Here is a 20303-nt window from a genome sequence, read left to right on the forward strand (position 1 = left end):
GATGGGTTCATCTTTAAGGCACAGAGGATGCTAAAAGGTCATGGGAAGAATGCAGGAGCGTGGTGGTGAGCTGGGGCTGCTGGGTGGCCCTGAGCCCTCTGTGTGCAGCCTGAGGTGGGGATTTAGGCAAGGATGGAGCCTGGTCCAGCCTGGGGGCATTTGAGAAGGGCTGGGTGTTCTCACCACCATGCCATCACTTTGGCACAGAGCACATAGCAAATCATGGTGAGGATTTCCAGCCAGGTGGCATGGCCATGCCAGGAGGGCAAGCCACCAAGTCCAGGAACTGGGAGCTCTCTCTGGCCCCACAACCCAATCCCTGCCCTCCTAGACAGGGGCATCCCCACCTTGGTGGGCACAGGGGGTGGTAGGCACCAGACCCCTCCTGAGAAACAACTCCAAGCCACTTCTGCCCGTGCTGGCTGGGAAGAAAGGCTGAAACCTGCAGCTTCAGCAGCTTTTTTCTGCTCTCCAGAGGTTTCTGGTTTGCTCTGCGCCCACAGGGCTGTACGGCAGCAGCGCCTGGCAGGACCCTGCTTGCACCGACCGCCCGGTGCCGCCGTGCCTCCCGCCCCAGGCGGCCGAAACGCTCAGGAGCCATCCCGGGAGAGCTCTCGGGCGTGCTCTCGGGCGTCATCGCCCTGCATTGTCACCACAGCCAGCGGCAGGGAGAGGCAAGGCAGCCCCGGAGCCAGCCACCCCAGTTCTCACGGAGGAGTTGTGCGGGACTGCGGCTCCCCGGGCTCGTTGCCCATCTCCTTCCCACCCTCTGGAGATGGAAGATGCCAAGAAAGAGCTGCTCCTGGAGCTGCCAGACCAGCCAGCCCTCCCCGCAGCCCAGCCAAAGCCCTGACCCAGATTCTCTCCTTGTTATTGTCTGCCCCACGCCGAGGACACTCCCCGCGCAGCCCAGCACCGCGCAGGGCATTCCCCAGCGCTGACTCTGCCGCCCCGAGCGTGGCACCGCGGGCAGGCTGCCGGGCTCCCTGTTGGCACCTGCCACCCCGCAGGAGCAGCCGGGGCAGCGCTGCCCTTTGCCGCCTGGCGAAGGTCCCCTCGCACTCGGCTTGTGACTGCGCTGGGAAGCCGCCCCCGGTCCCGCCGGGAGGAAGAGCTGGAGGCAGGGAGGGCACAGCCCTGCTCCTCCAAACGCCCCGGATGCCCTGTCTGCCTCTCCAGAGCTTTCATACATCAAATAACCCAGGGCTTGTTTTCCTTTCATAAGCTCAGGCGCTCTGCAAGCTTCCAGGCACCGGAGGCAGATCAAAGAGGGCTGGACCAGCCCCACCGGTCTCCAGGAAACCTTCCTCGAAACCCCTGGTCCCTACCTGCCCACCAAGAGCAGCTCTCGCTCGCCAGCTGCCGGCCTCAGCTTCCTCCAGATGTCCATGGTGAAGAGGGTGCTGCTGCTGTTGAACACGGAGGTCAGGGATGACATGAGTGCAGCCATCATCACGGCGATCATCAGGCCCCGCAGCCCTGGGGAAGAGAGAGACCATCAAGGAGAGGCTGACCTGGAGGGGAGGGGATGGGATGGGATGGGATGGGATGGGATGGGATGGGATGGGATGGGATGGGATGGGATGGGATGGGATGGGATGGGATAGGATGGGATAGGATGGGATGGCATGGCATGGCCCCAGTGCTTCACCTAAGGGTAATGCCTCCCCCTCCTCAGGCACATGCTGGAATCTCCATTGGAGCAAGAACAGCACTTGGGGACACCCTGGGATACTGGGACTGCCCCAGAGTTCCCCACATTCCCTGATCTCACTTCTAGAGCCACCCTTGGGCGGCCTACATAGGTTGTCCCATGCATGAACCCACCCAGAGCATCCCTGGGGACCCCCCAACACCTGAGCCATGGCAGGCTGCATGGGCACCCCTGGGCTGCAGCCAGGGGCCATGAAGCAGGAGCTGCTCCCTGCCACCCACACAGCCACTCACCGCTGGGCATCAGCTCGACCACCAGCTTGGGGTAGGCGATGTTGGAGCAGCCCACAGCAGCCCCACACACACGGGCACACTCCTCAGGGTCCACACAGGCCACGGTGTCTGGGTGACAGAGGTAAGTGACAGGAGAGAGGTAAGTGACAGGAGAGAGGTAAGTGACAGGAGAGAGGTAAGTGACAGGAGAGGACCCTTCATGGGCAGCCAGCCCAGTACCCGCTCCCTCCCCTTGCACCCTCTTCTCCTGGGGCAGATCTTGACCCATCACTATGGCCACAACGCCCAGACCTTAGCAGAGGACCAGTGGGAGAAGCAGGGAGCGTGGAGGCACGGAGGGAGCAGGAACATCCCACATGCAGATCCACCTGGGCAGGATCCAACCCAACAGCACCACCCTCGCTCCCTGCTGCCTCGCACTCAGCCCAGCTCTGGCAGGATCTGCCCCTGGAAGCCTTCCACGCATTACACCCACCTCGAGGGGGGCCTCCAGAGCGGGGATGGGCCCCACCAGGACCCCAGGCTGCGGCTGGAGGCAGGAGAGCCCCGGGGGCAGGGGGCCAGGCGGGTTCATGCACCGTTGCAGCAATTACCCTGCGGATGGGCAGCGCCCAGCAGCCGCCTGGGACGCGCTGGCCGGGCAGCTCGCCAGGACGGTCAACGCCCAGCAGCTTCTGTGCCTCAGCCAGTGCTGAACCCTGCCTTGGGTTTTGGGGTTGTCTCTTCTTTTTCATGCTCATAAAATATTGAAATGGATGGAAATGAACATCAGGCATAAATATGGATGGGCTGCCTGGCTCTCCAGGCTGCATCCACCCAGCCAGCAGCACAGGTGAGCCCTGCACATGGCTGGGAGCATCCTCCTGGTCCTCCTGAGGGCTGTTTCCCCCTTGCCAAAGGGGGGTGAAGGCTTTGTCCCCACTGGTAGCAGCTGCTGGAAGACAAGGACCAACTGGAAGCACCTTGGGGCTTTCAGTAGTGGAGTGTGGGGTACAGTGGGGGTGTGATAGGGATGCAATAGAATCACACAATGGGGGGGAGGGGGGGTTTGGAAGGGAACTTTGGAGATCATCCAGCCCAACCCCCCTGCCAAAGGAGGCTCACCTAGGGCAGGTCACACAGGAACACATCCAGACAGCTCTTGAAAGTCTCTACAGAAGGAGACCCCACCACCTCTCTGGGCAGCCTGCTCCAGGCCTCCAGCACCCTCACAGCAAAGAATTTTTTCCTCCTGTTCAGATGGAACCTTCTGGGTTCCAGTTTGTGCCCATTGCCCCTTGTCCTGGTGCTGGGCACCACTGAACAGGATCTGGCTCCATCCTCTTGCCCCCCACCCTTCAGCTCTTGCTGAGCATTGCTCAGATCCCCTCTGGAGCTGCCCTTCTCCAGGCTCAGCAGCCCCAGGGCTCTCTGCCTTTCCTTACAAGACAAATGTTTCAGTCCTTTAATCATCTTCATAGCCTCCACTGGACTCTCTTCAGTATTTCCTCGACCCTCTTGAACTGGGGAATCCAGAACTGGACCCAGCACTCCAGCTGTGGCCTCGCCAGGGCAGAGTGAAGGGGAAGGAGATCCTCCCTTGACCTGCTGGCCACACTCTTAGGAGCACAATGCAAGGTGCAGGCAATCATAGGCAACACTCAGCACATCCCAAGGACGCTAAAAAAGCTCATCCTGAGCCACCTTTCCCCAGGGTTAGACTCAGCACTGAGATTTTGGTGACTGTCCTCCAGCAGCTGTGAGTAAAGCTGCCATCACTGCTCCCTGCCTTGGTTTCTTCCTCCCTAAAACATCAGGTTGGGCATGGCTCCATGCAAATGCCTGGTGGCTGGTGGGTGGAAGATGCTCCAGAGGGCAAAGCAGTGTCTGGGTGTCATATCCTGGCCAAAACTCCCACTCCAGGGCTCAGCTCTGCCACCCAACCCTTTGGTGGGAAGCAGGAAGCAGGAGCCAAGCCTGACAAAGCAACTGAAACTCTCAAGCTGGGAGCAGAGCCCAGCACTCTACCCCACTACCTTGCTTTGTCATTAAACCCTCTGCTAGAGATGGGAAATTAATTAGGAGCTTGTAATTAATGCTTCCCTCTGCAGGCAGGAGGAGCTTGCCCCAGTGCTGGCTGCAGCAGCAGGGCTGTCTCTGCTGCATGCTGTCTTTCCGGCTGGATCAGCCCGGGGTGGCCAAGCAGGGACATCCATGGTGTTGGCTATCAACTTGTTTGGCCATGGAGACCTTTCCCTGCAGTTCAGGTGCTAAATTCACCACGTGGCCTGGGGATGGGGGACCCAGGCCCCTTCCCCCCACCCCCAAGGCTCAGAGGTGAAGTTCTGCTGTGCCAATTGCTCCCAATTGCTCCTGGCTGGAGGAGCCAGGACGTCACAGGCTGAGATGCTGCCTTTATGCCACCATCTAATAAATCATGAGCACACACACACCCTGCTGAGGACACCATAAATCTCCTTGCACAATGAAAACAGAACCAGGGCAGGCAGCAGAGGATGAGGTGGGTCCAACCGCAGCACGCTCCAGCCACGCCACGCACACCCATGCACAACGCACTGCTCCTGACCTACCAGAGCTGGGGCACCCAAATTGGGGACAACAGCTGGGCATGAAGCCCTGGAGGTCACCACAGCTTGCTCATTGGGGCTGGGGTTTCACCCAGAGCACCACCCTGGCCTCCAGCCCCCTGCCCCTGCTCAGGCTGTGGTGTGGAGCTGACATCCCACCACGGGAAGCCCACAAGACAGAAAGGGCTCCAGAAAGTCATCAGCTCCACCTGAAACACCTCCTGAGCTGGCATTTGGTGGGAGCTGAATGTTTCAGTCCTCTTCACGTTTCCCCTGGCACCATTGTCACCTCCTGCATGGGACAGACCAGAGCTGGGCACAAACTGGCACAGGAGTGTGCAGCTGGGGGTGGGCATGGGGGCTGATTTTAACCAGCCTTCATTGTGCACTCACATCAACACTTCTACTCCACTGTGAGGAAAGAAAAGCCACCAACTCCCCATTACTGTCACCTCAACCTGCCACAGCCCTGCTGGAGTGTTACAGAAGCATTAAAGTTGGGAAAGACCTCTAAGATCACCCAGTCCAACCACCAACCCAACACCATTGTGCCCTCTAAACCCTCTAAAGCTCTCAAAGAGCCATGGCCACATGTTTTCTGAACACCTCCAGGGATGGGAACTCCACCACTTCCCTGGGCAGCCTGTTCTAATCCCTAACCACTCTTGCAGCAAAGACATTTTTCCTAATCTCCAACTTCAACCTCTCCTGCTGCAGCTCAAGGCCATTTCCTCTCCTCCTACTGTTAGCTACTTTGGAGAAGAGACCAACCCCCACCTGGCTCCAACTTCCTTGCAGGGAGCTGTAGAGAGAGCCAGAAGGTCTCCCTTCCACCTCCTCCAGGCTGAATAACTCCAGCTCCTCAGTCACTCCTCACAAGACCTCTCCTCCCCTTCCTGCACATTTCTGAGTCCTCCCTGGGCTCAGGGCTTTGCAGCCAGCTGGGAAGCTGCGTGGCCACCATACCTGCAGAGAGGAGCACTTTGATGGCCAAGCAGCCTGGCAGACAGGTGGCTTTGCCTCAGGAGCCTGACTCAAGTGGGGCTTTCATTTACACTGCTGCATATCCAGATGAGCTGCACCAACGCCAGGGAGCGAGACGCAGCCCCTGGCGCTTCCCTTTCATGCATCCGTGCAAGAAAGCTGACTCCAAGTCCTGAAATTCATCTTGATCTGAGTTCCCAGGCAAAAAAACCTTCACATTTTTGGCTTGGGAGAACCATCTGATGAATCCAGTGAGGGCTTTTTACCCATCTCCCTCTTATTAACACAATGGCTTAGTGAGGTCTAGCACCATGTGCATGCTGCAAGTCTTGTGCCAAAGCAGAGGAGGAGGTGGAGAGGAGGGAGAGGAGGGAGAGGAGGGAGAGGAGGGAGAGGAGGGAGAGGAGGGAGAGGAGGGAGAGGAGGGAGAGGAGGGAGAGGAGGGAGAGGAGGGAGAGGAGGGAGAGGAGGGAGAGGAGGGAGAGGAGGGAGAGGAGGGAGCTTTCAGTTGGAAGGCCCCTATAATGATCATCTATTTCCACTTCCTGACCACTTCAAGGCTGACCAAAAGTTAAACCGTGTCATTCACACCACTGTCCAAAGGCCTCTTCAACTGGTTTGGGGCATCAACCGCCCCTCCAGGAAGCCTACTGCAGGGTGTGAGCAACCTCTCCGTCAAGAAACTCTTCCTAATGTTCAGTTTAAGTCTCTCCCAGTGCAGCCTGCAATCCTTGTGGCAACCTGGTGCTGCCCACCAGGACCCAGCCGGGCTCCAAGCCCCAGCCTGGGGGTCCTTGCCCTCAGCCCGTGAGGGGTTAACCCCACAGCAGAGCTGCCCTCCTGGAAAACACCGACTCAGCAGCGGGCCGGGGAGAGCTCTCGGGGGAGAGCTCTTTTTCCTGTTAGACGAACACCCAAAGCCCTCCCCAGCCACCCACCGAGCGCCCGCACGGCCCCCGGGGGAGGGACTCGATCCCAGGTGAAAGTGTGAGGACAAGCTCGGCTGAAAGAGTTAACGTGGAGCTGGGCTGGGAATGTGTGAAGGCAGCATGTGACTGCAGGTGGGGCAGGGCGGAGTGATGAATCACTCTTTTGCTTTTCCTCTTTTCACTTCTTGCTGTTACCTGTCCAGCCCCGGCGCTGCACGCTGGCAGGAGCCCCAAATCCTCGAACCAGCCGGGCGAGGCGATGCGCAGCAGGCTGAGGGACACGTTGGGAGCCACGGAACCCACTGGCTGACCCAGCGCTCCAGGGCGACCGCCACGGACCTGGGCTGGGACGAGCGATCCTGCCGTTCTCTGCCCTTCATTAAGCTGGGGTTTATCCGTTTGTTTTCCGCTCTTTCTTCCACCCGGTGCTATCGTTGTCTTGGGGGAGCAGAGGATGTGGACAGGGAGGTGAAGGACCTTCCCGGGGCCATCTCTGCCCTGCTGCACAGCCGCGGCTGCGGGAAGCTCCAGGATTCCCTCTCCCGGAGCCGTCTTGCTGTGCAGAGCCAGGAGCGAGCACGAAACCAAATCCTCCTTCCCGGTGGAGAAGAGCTCCAGCGTGGCAGGAGAAGGGAGCAGCGCATCGAGCCAGGGAGGGCGAAGCAAAGCCAAACCGTCTGCTTAAGGACCGGGCAGTCAACAGCCCCTGATTGATTGTCAACATCCGGCGCTCGCTGAGGGTACAGAGTCCCCTGCCGAGGAGGCACCGGGGAGTGTGCGGCCACCATGGCTTTCTCCCAGGTGCAGTGCCTGGATGACAGCCACGTCAACTGGAGGTCCAGCGAGTCCAAGCCTGAGTTCTTCTACAGCGAAGAGCAACGCCTGGCCCTGGAGGCGCTGGCCTCCCGCGGCCGCGACGCCTTCTACGAAGTCCTGAAGAAGGAGAACATCAGAGACTTCCTCTCCGAGCTGGAGCTGAAGAAGATCCTGGACACGCTGGAAACCTACGACCCTGGCTCCGAGTACATCCCGCGGCACGGCAGCAGCACCGGGGAGAGCGAGGGCGATCACAACAGCCAAGGGGACGAGCAGGATGTGGCCCCTTCCCTGGAGTACTGGCCCCAGAGGTCCGACCGCTCCATCCCCCAGCTGGACCTCGGCTGGCCCGAGACCATTGCCTACCGCGGGGTCACCAGGGCCACGGTCTACATGCAGCCCCCCATCGAGGGACAAGTGCACATCAAGGAGGTGGTGAGGAAGATGATCTGCCAGGCTCAGAAGGTGAGTTGTGCCAGCAGGGATGGGACAGGATTTGCCCCGGGCTGTCCTGCCGAGGACACATCCTAAAGTCCTGCTCGGCCAGGAAATCCCCAGCTGGGGGAAGCTCTGCTCAAGGAAAGGCTTTGGCTGGGTCAAGTGCTTGGGTTTCTTCATGCTCATGGAGTGTAATCAGTACCTAGGTTCCAGGTCTTGCTGAGGATGCTGTGAGCCTGCTCCAGCCCTCCACAAGAGCCATTCGGCACCACGGTGGAACCAGGGCCCCCATGGGGCTGTGGGGAAAACCACTGGGGTGGAAAATGGCTTGAGCTGGCTGGCAGCTGTGAGCCCACAGTCCCAGGCACCCTGCCATCCTCATTCCCAGAGCCCTGAGTGGCTGCAAGTGGCAACATGCAGGATCCAGAGGAGCCAAACTGAGCCCTGGGGCAAGGCAGCCCAAGCCTGGCCTGGTGCTGACGTAGGAGAGGGTCGAGTTGGGCCTGAGGTTGCTGCAGGGCTCCAGCTTATCCTGGCCTCGTAAAGCTTATCCTGGCTTCCAGAGGAGAGTGATGAGCTGATGTGCAGGACAAGGCTGGGCAGATGCTGAAGGGATTTGGGTTGGGACTTGTCCTCCCTGTGGCACCAAACCAAGGTGCAGGGAGTTGGGGTGCGTGAGCGATGAGGTCAGGCTGGCACCATGGGCAGGAGGGAAGGAGGGAGTGATGGCATGCAGCAGAGGCCAGCAGTGCTGGGCAGAGGTTGCTGGTGACACAGGGACTCAGCCCCAGCTGGGATGTGCAGCAGGGGTCAGTACCTGCTAGTTTCATGATGCTTTGAAACCTTCTCAGCTCTGTGCTTCCACTCTCTGGAGAAATCCAGCTTCGAGGGAGGAACATCTCAACCCTCAGGATGCTCCAGAAGGAAAATGAGGAGCTATGCAGCAGGGTGAGACTGCCTAGGATGCATAAGGTCCACCTGACCCCTGAGATCCCCATGCTAGTGTCTGGGGTGCACAGATCCTGGCAGGAGGGAGGAAACCCTGGTGGCACACAGCCCTCAGAGCCTCCCCAGGACCAGAGGACAGGAGGCTTTGGGCATGAAAAGCCTCAGCTCAGGCAGGAAAACATCACCCAGCACAATGGGAGCCTTGCAGAACTTGAGGTGGCCTGTCCTTACCCACAAGATTTTTCCCACTGAAGGGCTTTGCAGGGAGGGCAGAGGGAAGGGCCATGGGATGGAGGAGGGGAGAACTTCCCCACTCCAAACAGTGTCTGATCCTTGTGTCTGACCTGGGCTCGCAGCTCCTGCCTGCCTTTGCCTACTCACCGCTTCCCGCCTGGCCCCATGCAAACAGCATCTCCTGAGTCATCCTAGCACCCTCCTCCTGCTCAGCAGAGCCAGGTGGTTGAGTCAGGTAGCTGCCAGTCCCTGCTGCCTGCACCCTCTCCACCTCTTCTTGGAGCTTCTCCAGGCCATGGGGATGTGGCCACAGATGATGATGCCATGCTTCTCATCGGTACCTTGATGTTCCATGAGCAGAGCTGGGCTCTGCCTCCCGCTCCAGATGCTCCCTGATGGTAGGATGAGCCACAGTGAGACCACTGCTGATGTGTAGGAGCCTGCTTGGAGCTCATGGCATCCCAGGAAATGCAGATGTGGGTGCATGCTTCAGTGCTGCAGGGTCTGGGAATGGCAGGAGCTACAGGATCTCTCAAGTGGAGCTCTTCCAGAGGTCTTCCACCACCTCATAGTTACTGCAGCTGAAGCCACTGCTGTGCACCTTAGCATAGGTGGCCACTGGGCTTGACCATCTTCCACCTTCCTCTACACCTGAGGCTATCAGCCAAGGTTTAAGTTCTTCATGGCAGCTCAGAGGTGAAAGGGTTTGGTTGAGGAAGCCAAAAATGGATGGAGGGATGGTCTGGCTGGCACCCCATCAGGTATCATGCAGGCTGGCCACATGTCCTTCCTGTGTGTCCCTGTGGAGATCCCTGGCAAGCTGTCCCATCCCAGCAGGCAGTGGCCATGCTCTTCATCCACCTGCAGAGGAGCACAGAGTGGGAGAGCTCCTGTACTGCACCCCAAAGGATGATCCTCGCTCCAGCCACCATCAAAGACTCTTGGTCCAAAATGCTCTCAGGTGCTGAACACCAAACACCACCACGTGCTGCAGAAGAGCAAAGTTCTCCTGACAGCCTGGCTGAGGAAAGTTCAGAGGCCACATGAGCCCTGCTGCCCTTGGGAAGGCTCACAGCAGCTCAGAGCTTTGGTGAGGAAGCCAAGGGCTGAGCTGTGAGGCCCCTTCGATGGTGTAGGTGAAGCTACTCACTTGCAGGAGCGAGGCCAAGCACTGCAGAGCTCAGAGTTCTTTGCTCTGCAGAGAGGCAGACCCAGCTGAGCTGGAACAGGAGACATCCTCTCCTCTTGCTGGGAGAGAAGAGAAGCAGGACCTTTCCCAGCAAATCCCATCTGCATGGTCACTGAGCAGTGATCAAGAACATGGTGCACCACCCTGGAGACCCTCACCAGGTCCAACCATGGCATGGCCACCTCTCCCCTGGTGTCAACCCCCTTGGGCTGCTAAGCTGACAGGATGGGCAGTGAGGAAGACTCTGCTCCTTCTCCTCTCCTCCTCCTCTCCATTTTGGCTCTAGAAACCAGAGCAAGCTGAAAACACTGACCTCGGTCAAAAGCCGCCAGAGACAGCAGCACATCTGACCTCCTCTCTGCACTTGAGGTTCCATGCTGGGCTTGTGGTGATATAATTACCTTGAGCAACTTCCAGCAAAGGTTGGGAGGCTTCTATTAATTACTGTTTACAAACCCTTCTGCCATTCCTGGATGAAAGGGTCGAGAGGGGAGGGCAATTATTCACCTTGCTTGTCCCACCTCTCCCTCGTCCCCACACGCTTCCTCTAATTGTGCCTTCGTGCCTCCCGGATTTATTAGCTGCTCACGTGGGGTGCCCCAAAAAAATCAGTACCTGGTGATTCACAGCCAGCTAATAAAGAGCTGTAGCTTCCTCTATAAAACTTGATCCTGCAGTTTCTGTGCTCACCAAAGCTGTCCTGAAGGATCCCAGAGTGCCAGGGGATGTGACACTGGCTGCTCCTCGGGGTGCTGGGATCTGGCACCTGCACCTCTGCTGTGCCCAACTGGCAGCTGCTGGGACCCTGGGAAGAAAAGCATCACCCAGCTGGGTGCTGGGACCAGCTGGCTGCAGATTTGGGGCTGCTCTTCTCTTCCAGACAAGCAAGAAGAGGATGGTGATGCTCCCAGAGATGATGCAGCAGCAAAGGGGCTTGTGGAAGATCTGTGGCTTGTCCCCAGCATCAGGTGGCACTCGAGGGGACAAGGGCTCCACGCTCGCTCCCCACAACAGGACAATACAGTTTGCTTCAGACACTTCCATTCCCTGAGGGAGGAAGCCAAGAGCAGCAGGACTTCACTTCTCCAGAGCAGAGAGACCTCCATTCTTTCCAGATCAAACCCTGGGTTTGGCATAGACCCAGCTGGGGATCCAGCACAGGCAACCCAGCAGCAGGTTTCATCCTGGACAGTCACCACTTTGGGAGCACTGCCAGCCAGCACCATCTTCACTCTCCTGACCCCTGTTGTGCCAGGGCAGCAGGTTGGCACACTGCTGTGGGATCCTGGTGGCAAACGGAGGCCAAGCCTGTCCTGCAGGCAAGAGGCAGTGGGGAGAGGAGCAGAACTGTGGAGCAGCAACAGGATGCACCAGCTGAGCAGGAGGGATGGGGCTGAAGATGTGGGAGTGGGGCTGCCTGCCCTGGCACACTGCCTGCAGAGTGCCTCCTGCTCACCATCCTGGTGTGAGCAGTGCTGGGGGTGGGGGATGCCAGCCTGTCCTGCCCCTGCTCCTGCAAACCCCCTAACTCTCATCAGAGCTCTAGCAGCCAGCCAAGGCTTTGGGAATGCCAGGACTGCAGCAGGAAAGATGCTCTTTTCCTCCCCAGCTGAAGGTCAGTGGTATTCTGACCCTCATTTTGTAAGCTCTCCACCTCCCCTGGAGAAAACACAGAGCACAGAGTGCCAGGAGCGTGGCCCTGGGGAGCGTTGCTGGCAGAGGTGGGAGCAAAGGGTCTGCCAGCAAACCTGCCTCCTGGAGCCTGGGAGGTGCCAGCTGGATTCATGTGCCCCTCACCCAGGACTGGCAGCAGACAGCACAGCTCCTCCTCAGTCCCTTGCTGGAACTGGAGCAGCCAAGCCCTGATGAGCTTCAGGAGCAGCTTTGAAGCTGTCCCACCTGGCATGGGTGGTGAGACAAGTGCAGCCCTGGCTGGGCAGCCCATGCAAAGCAGGCACCCAGGTTTCTGCCTCAGTTTCCCCATCAGGACAAGGAGGAGGTGCAAACCAGTGCAGCACAGGCACATGAGGATTTCTCCTGTCCTGGCAAAGCCTCTTGAGGGGCTCTGAGGTGAAGATAACTGAGAGTTCAATCGAGTGGCAGAGCTGCAATGTCCCCTCTTGCTCTGCTCACTGGCACCTCCCTGAACACTGGTGTGTGGCCAGGGCTGGGGTCAGCTGGGGCTCCCCATGCAGCCTTGCTCCTCACCTCACTGCCTGCAGAAAAGGAAGAGCCAGCAGTGTCATAATGCACCATCCTCTTCTTAATTAGAGCTCTGCACCTCCTGTGGCACAAACCTAATTAAAGGGCAGCTTGGTGCTTTGAGAGCCCCGAACTGGACATGCCTGAGTGGTCCAACCCCTGGCACCACTCCTTTGCTCTTGAGGGAAGAGCATCCTGGGGTCTCCCTGTGTCACCCCAAGGCCTGCACCCTCCCATGCTGGTGTCCTTCCCAGCCCTGCCTCATGCCACAACCAGGAGAGTCCTCCTGGGTGGGTGGAGAGCTGAGGGCACTCACCTGCCCAGGACAGCTTCAGGAACAGCCACAGAAATGAGGACACCAGTGGGCTGGGAGGGATCTTCAAGATCATCCAGCTTCAACCCCCCTGCTGTGGCCAGGGACACCTTCCCCTGGAGCAGGCTGCCCAAAGTCCCATCCAAGCTGACCTTGAAGGCCCTGAATGGGCCCTGCACAGCCTCTCTGGGCAGCAGGAGATGGATGCCACCTCCTGAAAGGAAAAATCCAGGAGCATGTGGAATGAACTTTGGTGCTGAGGCAGCCACCCCAGCAGAATCCCAGCACAAGTGCCCTGGGTGCACAGGCAGCTCCAGCTAGCAAAGAGCCAAAGCCTCACTGTCACAGCATGGGCTGCTGGCACCACCTTCCAGCCCTGCTCCACGCTCAGACAGCCTGGGAGGGAGCAGGGAGCAGCCAGAGCAGCCAGCAGGCTCCAGGTCACACAAGGGCTGGGCAGCAAGACTGAGAGGGATGTCAGCAGGACTGATGATGGCAACACCACCTGTCCTCAGTGCTCTCTTTGGCCTCACAGAGCAGAGCTGACCCTGACCCCCACCAGACTGCTGCTAGTAGCAGCCTGGACTTGGAGCAGCAGCTGGGCACAGGCACCAAGAGCTGCAAACTCCCAGCTGCCTTCAACCTCCTTTTTAAGAGGGTATTAAAAATCCTCTCAGCTCCTGAAGGCACCTCAGGAGTATCTGCATACCTTCTGCCAAGCTGAGAGTCACTTCTGGCTATTTTTCACAGCATGTCTTTCAGCACAGAGACAGCAACCACCTCATGCAGAGTGACCTCAGACAGACACACCTCTGCTCCACAGGCTCCCTCCTTCTGGTGCTCCTCACAACAGGGCTGTGGGAAGTGCTGAGAGCCAAGGGACACCAATCTTCTGAGCCAGAACCATAGAATTGTCTTGGCTGGAAGTGACCTTTGAGGTCATCCAAGGCTCTGTCTTGGAGCTATCCCCAGGCTGTGCTCCCCAGCCTCATCTCTCCTCTCCCCTCCACAGGTTATTGCGGTGGTCATGGACATGTTTACAGATGTAGACATCTTCAAGGACCTCCTGGATGCAGGCTTCAAGAGGAAAGTAGGAGTCTACATCATCCTGGATGAGACCAACGTGAAGCACTTCCTGCAGATGTGTGAGCGAGCCCAGATGCACGCTGGACACCTGAAGGTAAGGAGGGCCCTGAAGGCTCTGGGGCTGGGAAGCCTCCTCCCGTGCAGGGAGGTAAGTGCAGCTTCACAAGCTGCTTCCAGCTGAAAGAGACCTTTAAACCTCAGCTAGTCCAATGCCCCTGCAATCAACAGGGACATCTGCAACCAGAGCAGGCTGCTCAGAGCCCCACACAGCCTGACCTGGGATGGTTCCAGAGCTCTCAGCCCTGCTCCCTCCTCCCTGGGGGGATCACAACCCCCAAAACTTTGGCCAGTGCCAGAAGAGTTTAGTCCTTTTTCCCCCATAGCCAAAGCTGAAGATGATGCCCAAAATGAGGAGCAGCAGGATGGAGGGAATGGATGAGAGGTGGGGATGAGTTTCCACCCAGCTGGATGTGGGGAGGCTGGGGGGCTGCTACCTAGCCAGAGCTGCCTTTGGGGCAGGGGACCTGCACACGACCACAAGCATGTCACTGCAAGGCCCAGGGCTCAGCTCCTCCTGGGGAACAAGCCAGCAAGGAGGAAGGTTTGAGAGGCAGATGCTCTGCCAGGGCTGGATCCATGCTGTCACCAGCCCCATGCCTGCTCCTAGCCCAGGGGCAGGAGCAGCAGGAGCAACCCCCAGCTGGTTCTCTTGCTTTGGGGCTTTCCTGCAAGCCAGAGGCTGGAATTAGAAACTTGATTTTCCCCTTTTCTGGAGCCTCCACCCCAGCATGGGGCCAGGAGCAGAGCAGGGAGGCACCCAGGCTGCCCACAGCCCTGGCAGCTGCCAAGGGCACCCTCAGCAGGCACACAGCAGTGGGACCAATCTGCCCACACACACCAAGTTCACCCAGCCCTGGGCATGCTGCACATGCTCCTGGGCATGAATCCTCTTCAAACCAAGGGAAGCTAGAGCAGCACAGGGGGTGCCTGGCAGCATGGGGGCCTGAGGTGCCCCAACCCCCTCACACATCCCTGTGCATGCAGAGAAAGGCACCCAGCATGGTGCTGTTGCAAAGGCAGAGGAAGATGATGGAGAAGAGGAGAGGGTGGTGGGGGTTATATAGAATAGAATAGACCAGACCAGGTTGGAAGAGTCCTTCAAGATCATCGTGTCCAACCTATCATCCAACACCACCCAATCAACTAAACCATGGCACCAAGCATCCTGTCAAGCCTCGCCCTGAACACCCCAGCGACGGCGACCCCACCACCTCCTCAGGACCAGCATCAGGAGCAGGAACCTTCACTGCAGCCACAGGGCAGAGCCCTGGGCTCTTCACTGGGCACAACATTCCCATCCCCAGCACCAGAGGCACTGGAGCTCCCAGCAGAGTCCCCCCGGGTTTGCAGACAGCCCTGTCCCAGCCTCACCTCACCCCCAGCCTCACCTAACCCCCAGCCTCACCTCACCCCCAGCCTCCAGTGCCTCGGCCTTGCCTCTTGCCTGGCACCAAAGTGCTGTTTCTGCTCCTGACGTCACCCAGCCCCACGCTCTGGCTGCCAAATGCCCGGCAGGGAGGTCTGTGCCCAGGCAAGCTCACCACATTTGCTTACGGTGAGGGCAAACCCCTGGCTGAGCAGCAGCCGCAGCAGCCTCATGCTGAGCTGGAAGGGCTGGGACACAACCCGGGGAGGGCTCTCAGGGAACTCCATCATCCCAGGGAGCTGGAAGCAGGAACCAGCCAGGACTTGTCCCTTCCCCAGTCACCAAGCCCTCCAGCTCCCCTTAACTGTTGCTCACAGCAATTAAAACAGCCTGAGCCGAGCTGCTCAGCCGCGTCCAAGCTGCCTGGAGAGCCTGAGCTGCCGCAGAGCGCTGCCGCTGCGGGGCCGGAGCAGCCGGAGCTGAGGCGCACCGGCGCTGCCGCGCAGCAGCTGCAGCCCGGCGGCAGGGCTGGAAAAGCAGGAGGAGAACATCTGCAAAGCTCGGCAGGTGCCTGGAAGCTGGGATTGGCTGCATCCTGCAGCCGGTTTCATAGCGTGGCTGGAGGTGGAAGGGACCTTAAAGAGTCATAGAATGGTTTTAAGATCACCGAGTTCCAACCCCCCCAGCCACGGGCAGGGCCACCTCCCACCAGCCCGGGTTGCTCCAGGGCTCATCCTGCCTGGTTTTCAACACTTCCAGGGATGAGCTGTCCACAGCTGCTCTGGGGAGCCTGTGCCAGTCTCTCACTACCCTCACAGTAAAGAATAACTTCCTAATGTCCAATCCAAACCTGCCCTGCCCTAGTTCCAAACCATTGCCCCTTGCCCTAGCACCAAAGGCCCTTGCAAAAAGTCCCTCCCCAGCTTTCCTGTAGGCTACCTTCAGATGCTGGAAGGCTGCTATAAGATGTCCCTGGAGCTTTCTATTCTCTGAGCTGAACAGCCCCAGTCCCTCAGCCTGTCCCTGTAGGAGAGGTGCTCAAGCCCTCTGATCCACTTTGTGGCTTGCTCCAGACCTTCTCCAACAGATCCATGTCCTTGGGGACTGCCAGGCTGGATGGATTACTGCAGGTGGGGTCTCAGAAGAGCAGAGCAGAGAGGCAGCATCACCTCCCTTGACCTGCTGGCCACTGGTGCAGCTCAGGACAGGGCTGGCAGGGATTTGCTGGCACAGGGCTGTGAGGAAAGCAGGGCAGTGTCTGGGAGCTGCTTGGTGAGGCAGGAGGTGCTAACGAAATGCCCTTTGTTATCTTGGTGCCTCCACAGTGAGCAACCCAGCTTGGGCAAGGAGGTCGCTGGGTTGAGCAAGGGCAAGTGCCTGGGCACTGATTCAGCCCGTGCCAGGCTGGGCAGGCAGCCATGGCACTGGGATCTTGCCTGCTGCCTGCTCCTCTTGGGAGAGATCAAACAAACAGATCTGACTGAACGGCAGCGAGCAAGGAGGGAGGGAGAGGAGCCTGCACCTTGCTTCTGGGGAACTTTGTTCCCCTGGGTGTTACCTGAGAAAAACCCACGGCTGCTGTCTGCAGAGCTTTGGCTCCAGCCTCTCCCCACTCCCAGGGTGCAAGGCTGAGGCCCTGGGAGAGCTGCGAGCTGGGGATGCCCAGCGTGGTGATGGGCAGAGGGCTCAGCCTTGGGTGCACATGGTGCCCAGTGACTGGTGTGCATCCTGGACACCGCCACAGCCCTTTGTGTGGGGCAGCACAGGATTGGGAAGGCAACTGCCACTCTCAGCCAGCCCCCAGCACCCCCCGGTGCTGCCCGTGGCTGGACACTGGGTGCTCCTCCTTTGCTCCACACCAAGTGAACAGTAGGAAGAACAATTCAAAAGGGCCATGGCTGGGCAGCAGACTTGGCAGAGTTAGGGAATGGTTGGACCCAATGACCTCAAAGGTCTTCTCCAACCAGAACAGTTCTACAATTCCGTGAATAAAATCCCCCCTCAGTGTGTGACTTCCCTGGAAAGCTGGTCAGGGAAGTCTGCTTCCACACCACAGCAAAACCAGCCTGCAACCACCATCCCTCCTGCCAGGAGCACTGACCAGGGGTGCCTGAAATCAGCTTGCACCCAGGCGTGGGACTGTGCCAGGCCATGGGCATGCAGGGAGAGAGGAGGCAGACCCCAGAGAAGCAGATGAGGAAGGCTGGGGGTAAGGAAGAGCCCAGGGAAGCAGATGAGGAAGGCTGGGGGTGAGGAAGAGCCCAGGGAAGCAGATGAGGAAGGCTGGGGGTAAGGAAGAGCCCAGGGAAGCAGATGAGGAAGGCTGGGGGTGGGGAAGAGCCCAGGGAAGCAGATGAGGAAGGCTGGGGGGGGGGAAGAGCCCAGGGAAGCAGATGAGGAAGGCTGGGGGTGAGGAAGAGCCCAGGGAAGCAGATGAGGAAGGCTGGGGGTGAGGAAGAGCCCAGGGAAGCAGATGAGGAAGGCTGGGGGTGGGGAAGAGCCCAGGGAAGCAGATGAGGAAGGCTGGGGGTGAGGAAGAGCCCAGGGAAGCAGATGAGGGAGGCTGGGGGTGAGGAAGAGCCCAGGGAAGCAGATGAGGAAGGCTGGGGGTGAGGAAGAGCCCAGGGAAGCAGATGAGGAAGGCTGGGGGTGAGGAAGAGCCCAGGGAAGCAGATGAGGAAGGCTGGGGGGGGGGAGGTGGAAGGCTTTTGATGCTTTTGTGCTTGAAATTAAATTTGAAAAAACACTAAATGAGGAGCAAGAGGCAACAGCAGCAAACAGTGGAACTCAGCCAGGGCACAAAAGCCCTGGCCAGGGAGGGCATGACCCCGGGGTGACACAGGGCCTTAGCAAGGGCCCGGCAGGAGCAGGAGGAATGCAGCTGTTTTCATAAGAAAATATGTTCTCCCCACCCCTGGAGAACATTTGCAAGGGGAGATGCTATCTGCTCAGCTGCAAGAATGTGCCCTCCACGGAGACACACAGAGCCCAGACTGAAGATAAAACTCATTTTCAGTTTGTCTCTGAAGATAAAAGCCTCCCTGCCCGGGCTCCCTGCGGGGAGGACACTCTGCTCCACCTCCCCAGGCAGCTGCTGTGGGGTGGACCCTGCTGGCCCAAAGCCCCAGGTTTCGTTTCCCAGGGGGGAAAGGATGTTGCCCCACTCCCATTTTTCTCCCCCACCCACTCCTAAAACCGAAGCTGGGTGCTCAACTCCAGAGCACAGCAAGGAGGGAGCCTGGTGGAGGACAAGCCCACTGCCACCAGCTCCCCATGTGCTGTCCTGGGGGCACCACCTCCCCCTAGAGCCCCTTGAACGTCTCCCACCGAGGAGGAGGTGAAGAAGCATTTCTCCCACGGTGGTATTTGTGCTGGGGTCACACCCCCCTTCCCCAGCACCCTCTGTACCTCTCCCACCGGGGAGGAGGTGGAGAAGCACCTCTCCCATGGTGGCATTTGCATAGATCACAGGAGGTGGAAGGCGTTTGGCAGCTCTATCACACGCTGCTCACCCACGGGCGCAGGCAGCACCGAGTGCAAGAGGCAGCAAACACTGCCCAGCACCTGGGAAATTCTTGAAGGCCAGCCCAGGGTTTGCTGTGTGGCCTCCAGCAAGCTGGTTCACCTTCCCATGGCTGTGGCTTCCTCTGAGCTGGCCACGAAAAATTCCCCCACTCCCTGGAGGGGCTGCGGAGCTCCTCGTTACAAGGAGGACAGTGAGGTGCTGGAGCGTGTCCAGAGGTCAGCAGAGCTGGTGAAGGGTCTGGAGAACAAATCTTGTGAGGGTTAGGGACCTGGGGTTGTTCAGCCTGGGGAAAAGGAGGCTGAGGAGAGACCTTCTGGCTCCCTACAACTCCCTGACAGGAGGCTGGAGCCAGGTCGGGGTTGGTCTCTTCTCCCAAGGAACAAGAAACAGGATGAGGAAAAAATGGCCTCAGGTTGCACCAGGGGAGGGTTCAGGTTGAACATGAGGAAAAATCTCTTTACTGCAAGAGTGGCAGAGGCTGCCCAGGGAGGTGGTGGAGTCCCCACCCCTGGAGGTGTTCCAAACGTGTGTGGCCATGGCGCCTGGGGACATGGTTTAGCAGCCGTGGGGAGGTGATGTTGATGGTTGGACTCGATGACCTTAGGGGTCTTTTCCAACCAGAGGGATCCTGTGCTGTGATCCAGGGAGGCATCAGTGGAGGAGTGAACAGAGCTCTGCTGACCAGCCCTGTGCCCCTGCTGACCAGCCCTGTGCCCCTGCTGACCTCTCTGCCTTTGCTCTGCAGAACCTGCGAGTCCGGAGCACAGGGGGCACAGAGTTCTTCACACGCTCGGCCACCAAGTTCAAAGGAGCTTTGGCCCAGAAGTTCATGTTTGTGGATGGAGACAGGGCCATGTGTGGCTCCTACAGGTAATCACTGATGCCTACTCTTGCCCACCCCACAGTCCAAGGGTCAAAGGAATAGCACAGATCCATATGGTCTAAGTCCTGGTCCCTAGCCAGCCCCAAGACCCTGTCCCAGACTTGCTCCTAAACTGGGAGCTGGTTCTGAAAGGCCAAACTGAGAACTGGAGTGGGACCCAGGGGGTCCCCACCCCCCCAGCCAGGTCTAGGACACCCCTCCTTTGCAGAGGTGGTGGGACACCTCAGGATGCAATGAGCACAATGAAGGGCAGGAGCAGCAGCCCACAGCCAGCCCTGGCTCCCACCCTGACCTCAGCTTTTCCACTTCAACATTTCCTGCCCAAAGTATTTCCCAGTGTGGCCAAAGGAGAAGTGACTTTGGTGCAAGCAGTCAGGCTACCTAATTCCAGAAACATGGAGCTGAAACATTCCCCACTTTCTGGCCACAGCAAGACCCATCCACTGCTGAGTCACTTTTCTTAGCTAACCCAAACCAAGAGAGGCAAAGAGGCCAAAGCTGAGGTGAAAAACTGCCCCACAGCAACCCCCTTTGGCTTTCCCTTCGAGTTCCAGGGTGCTGGAGGCACCAACCCTGCACTCTGCTTTGGGATGAGAGCCATCTCTGCCATCTCTCTAGTGTTAATGCTTCCAGTTGGGTCATGGCCATGCCAGCACCATCAGTGCCTCAGGGAAAGCCAGGGCTGGGGAGAAGCCTCTTGCTCACCAGCAACCACTCAGAGTTTCCAACCTGCTCTGTTGCAGCTTCACCTGGTCCGCGGCGAGGACGGACAGGAACGTCATCACAGTCCTCTCGGGACAAGTGGTGGAAGCCTT

General features: G+C 58.8%; 1 protein-coding gene across 1 annotated transcript in view; it reads right to left on the reverse strand.

Annotated features, from left to right (window-relative positions):
* Positions 1–20303, reverse strand: part of SLC5A10 (solute carrier family 5 member 10) — a 43276-nt gene that overhangs the window by 2202 nt on the left and 20771 nt on the right. Inside the window, 2 exon segments of the mRNA XM_054180230.1 lie at positions 1329–1479; positions 1948–2055. Coding sequence (XP_054036205.1) covers positions 1329–1479; positions 1948–2055 — 259 coding nt within the window.

This window comes from Dryobates pubescens, chromosome 4, assembly GCF_014839835.1.
Source record: "Dryobates pubescens isolate bDryPub1 chromosome 4, bDryPub1.pri, whole genome shotgun sequence".
NCBI classification, from domain to species: Eukaryota; Metazoa; Chordata; class Aves; order Piciformes; family Picidae; genus Dryobates; species Dryobates pubescens.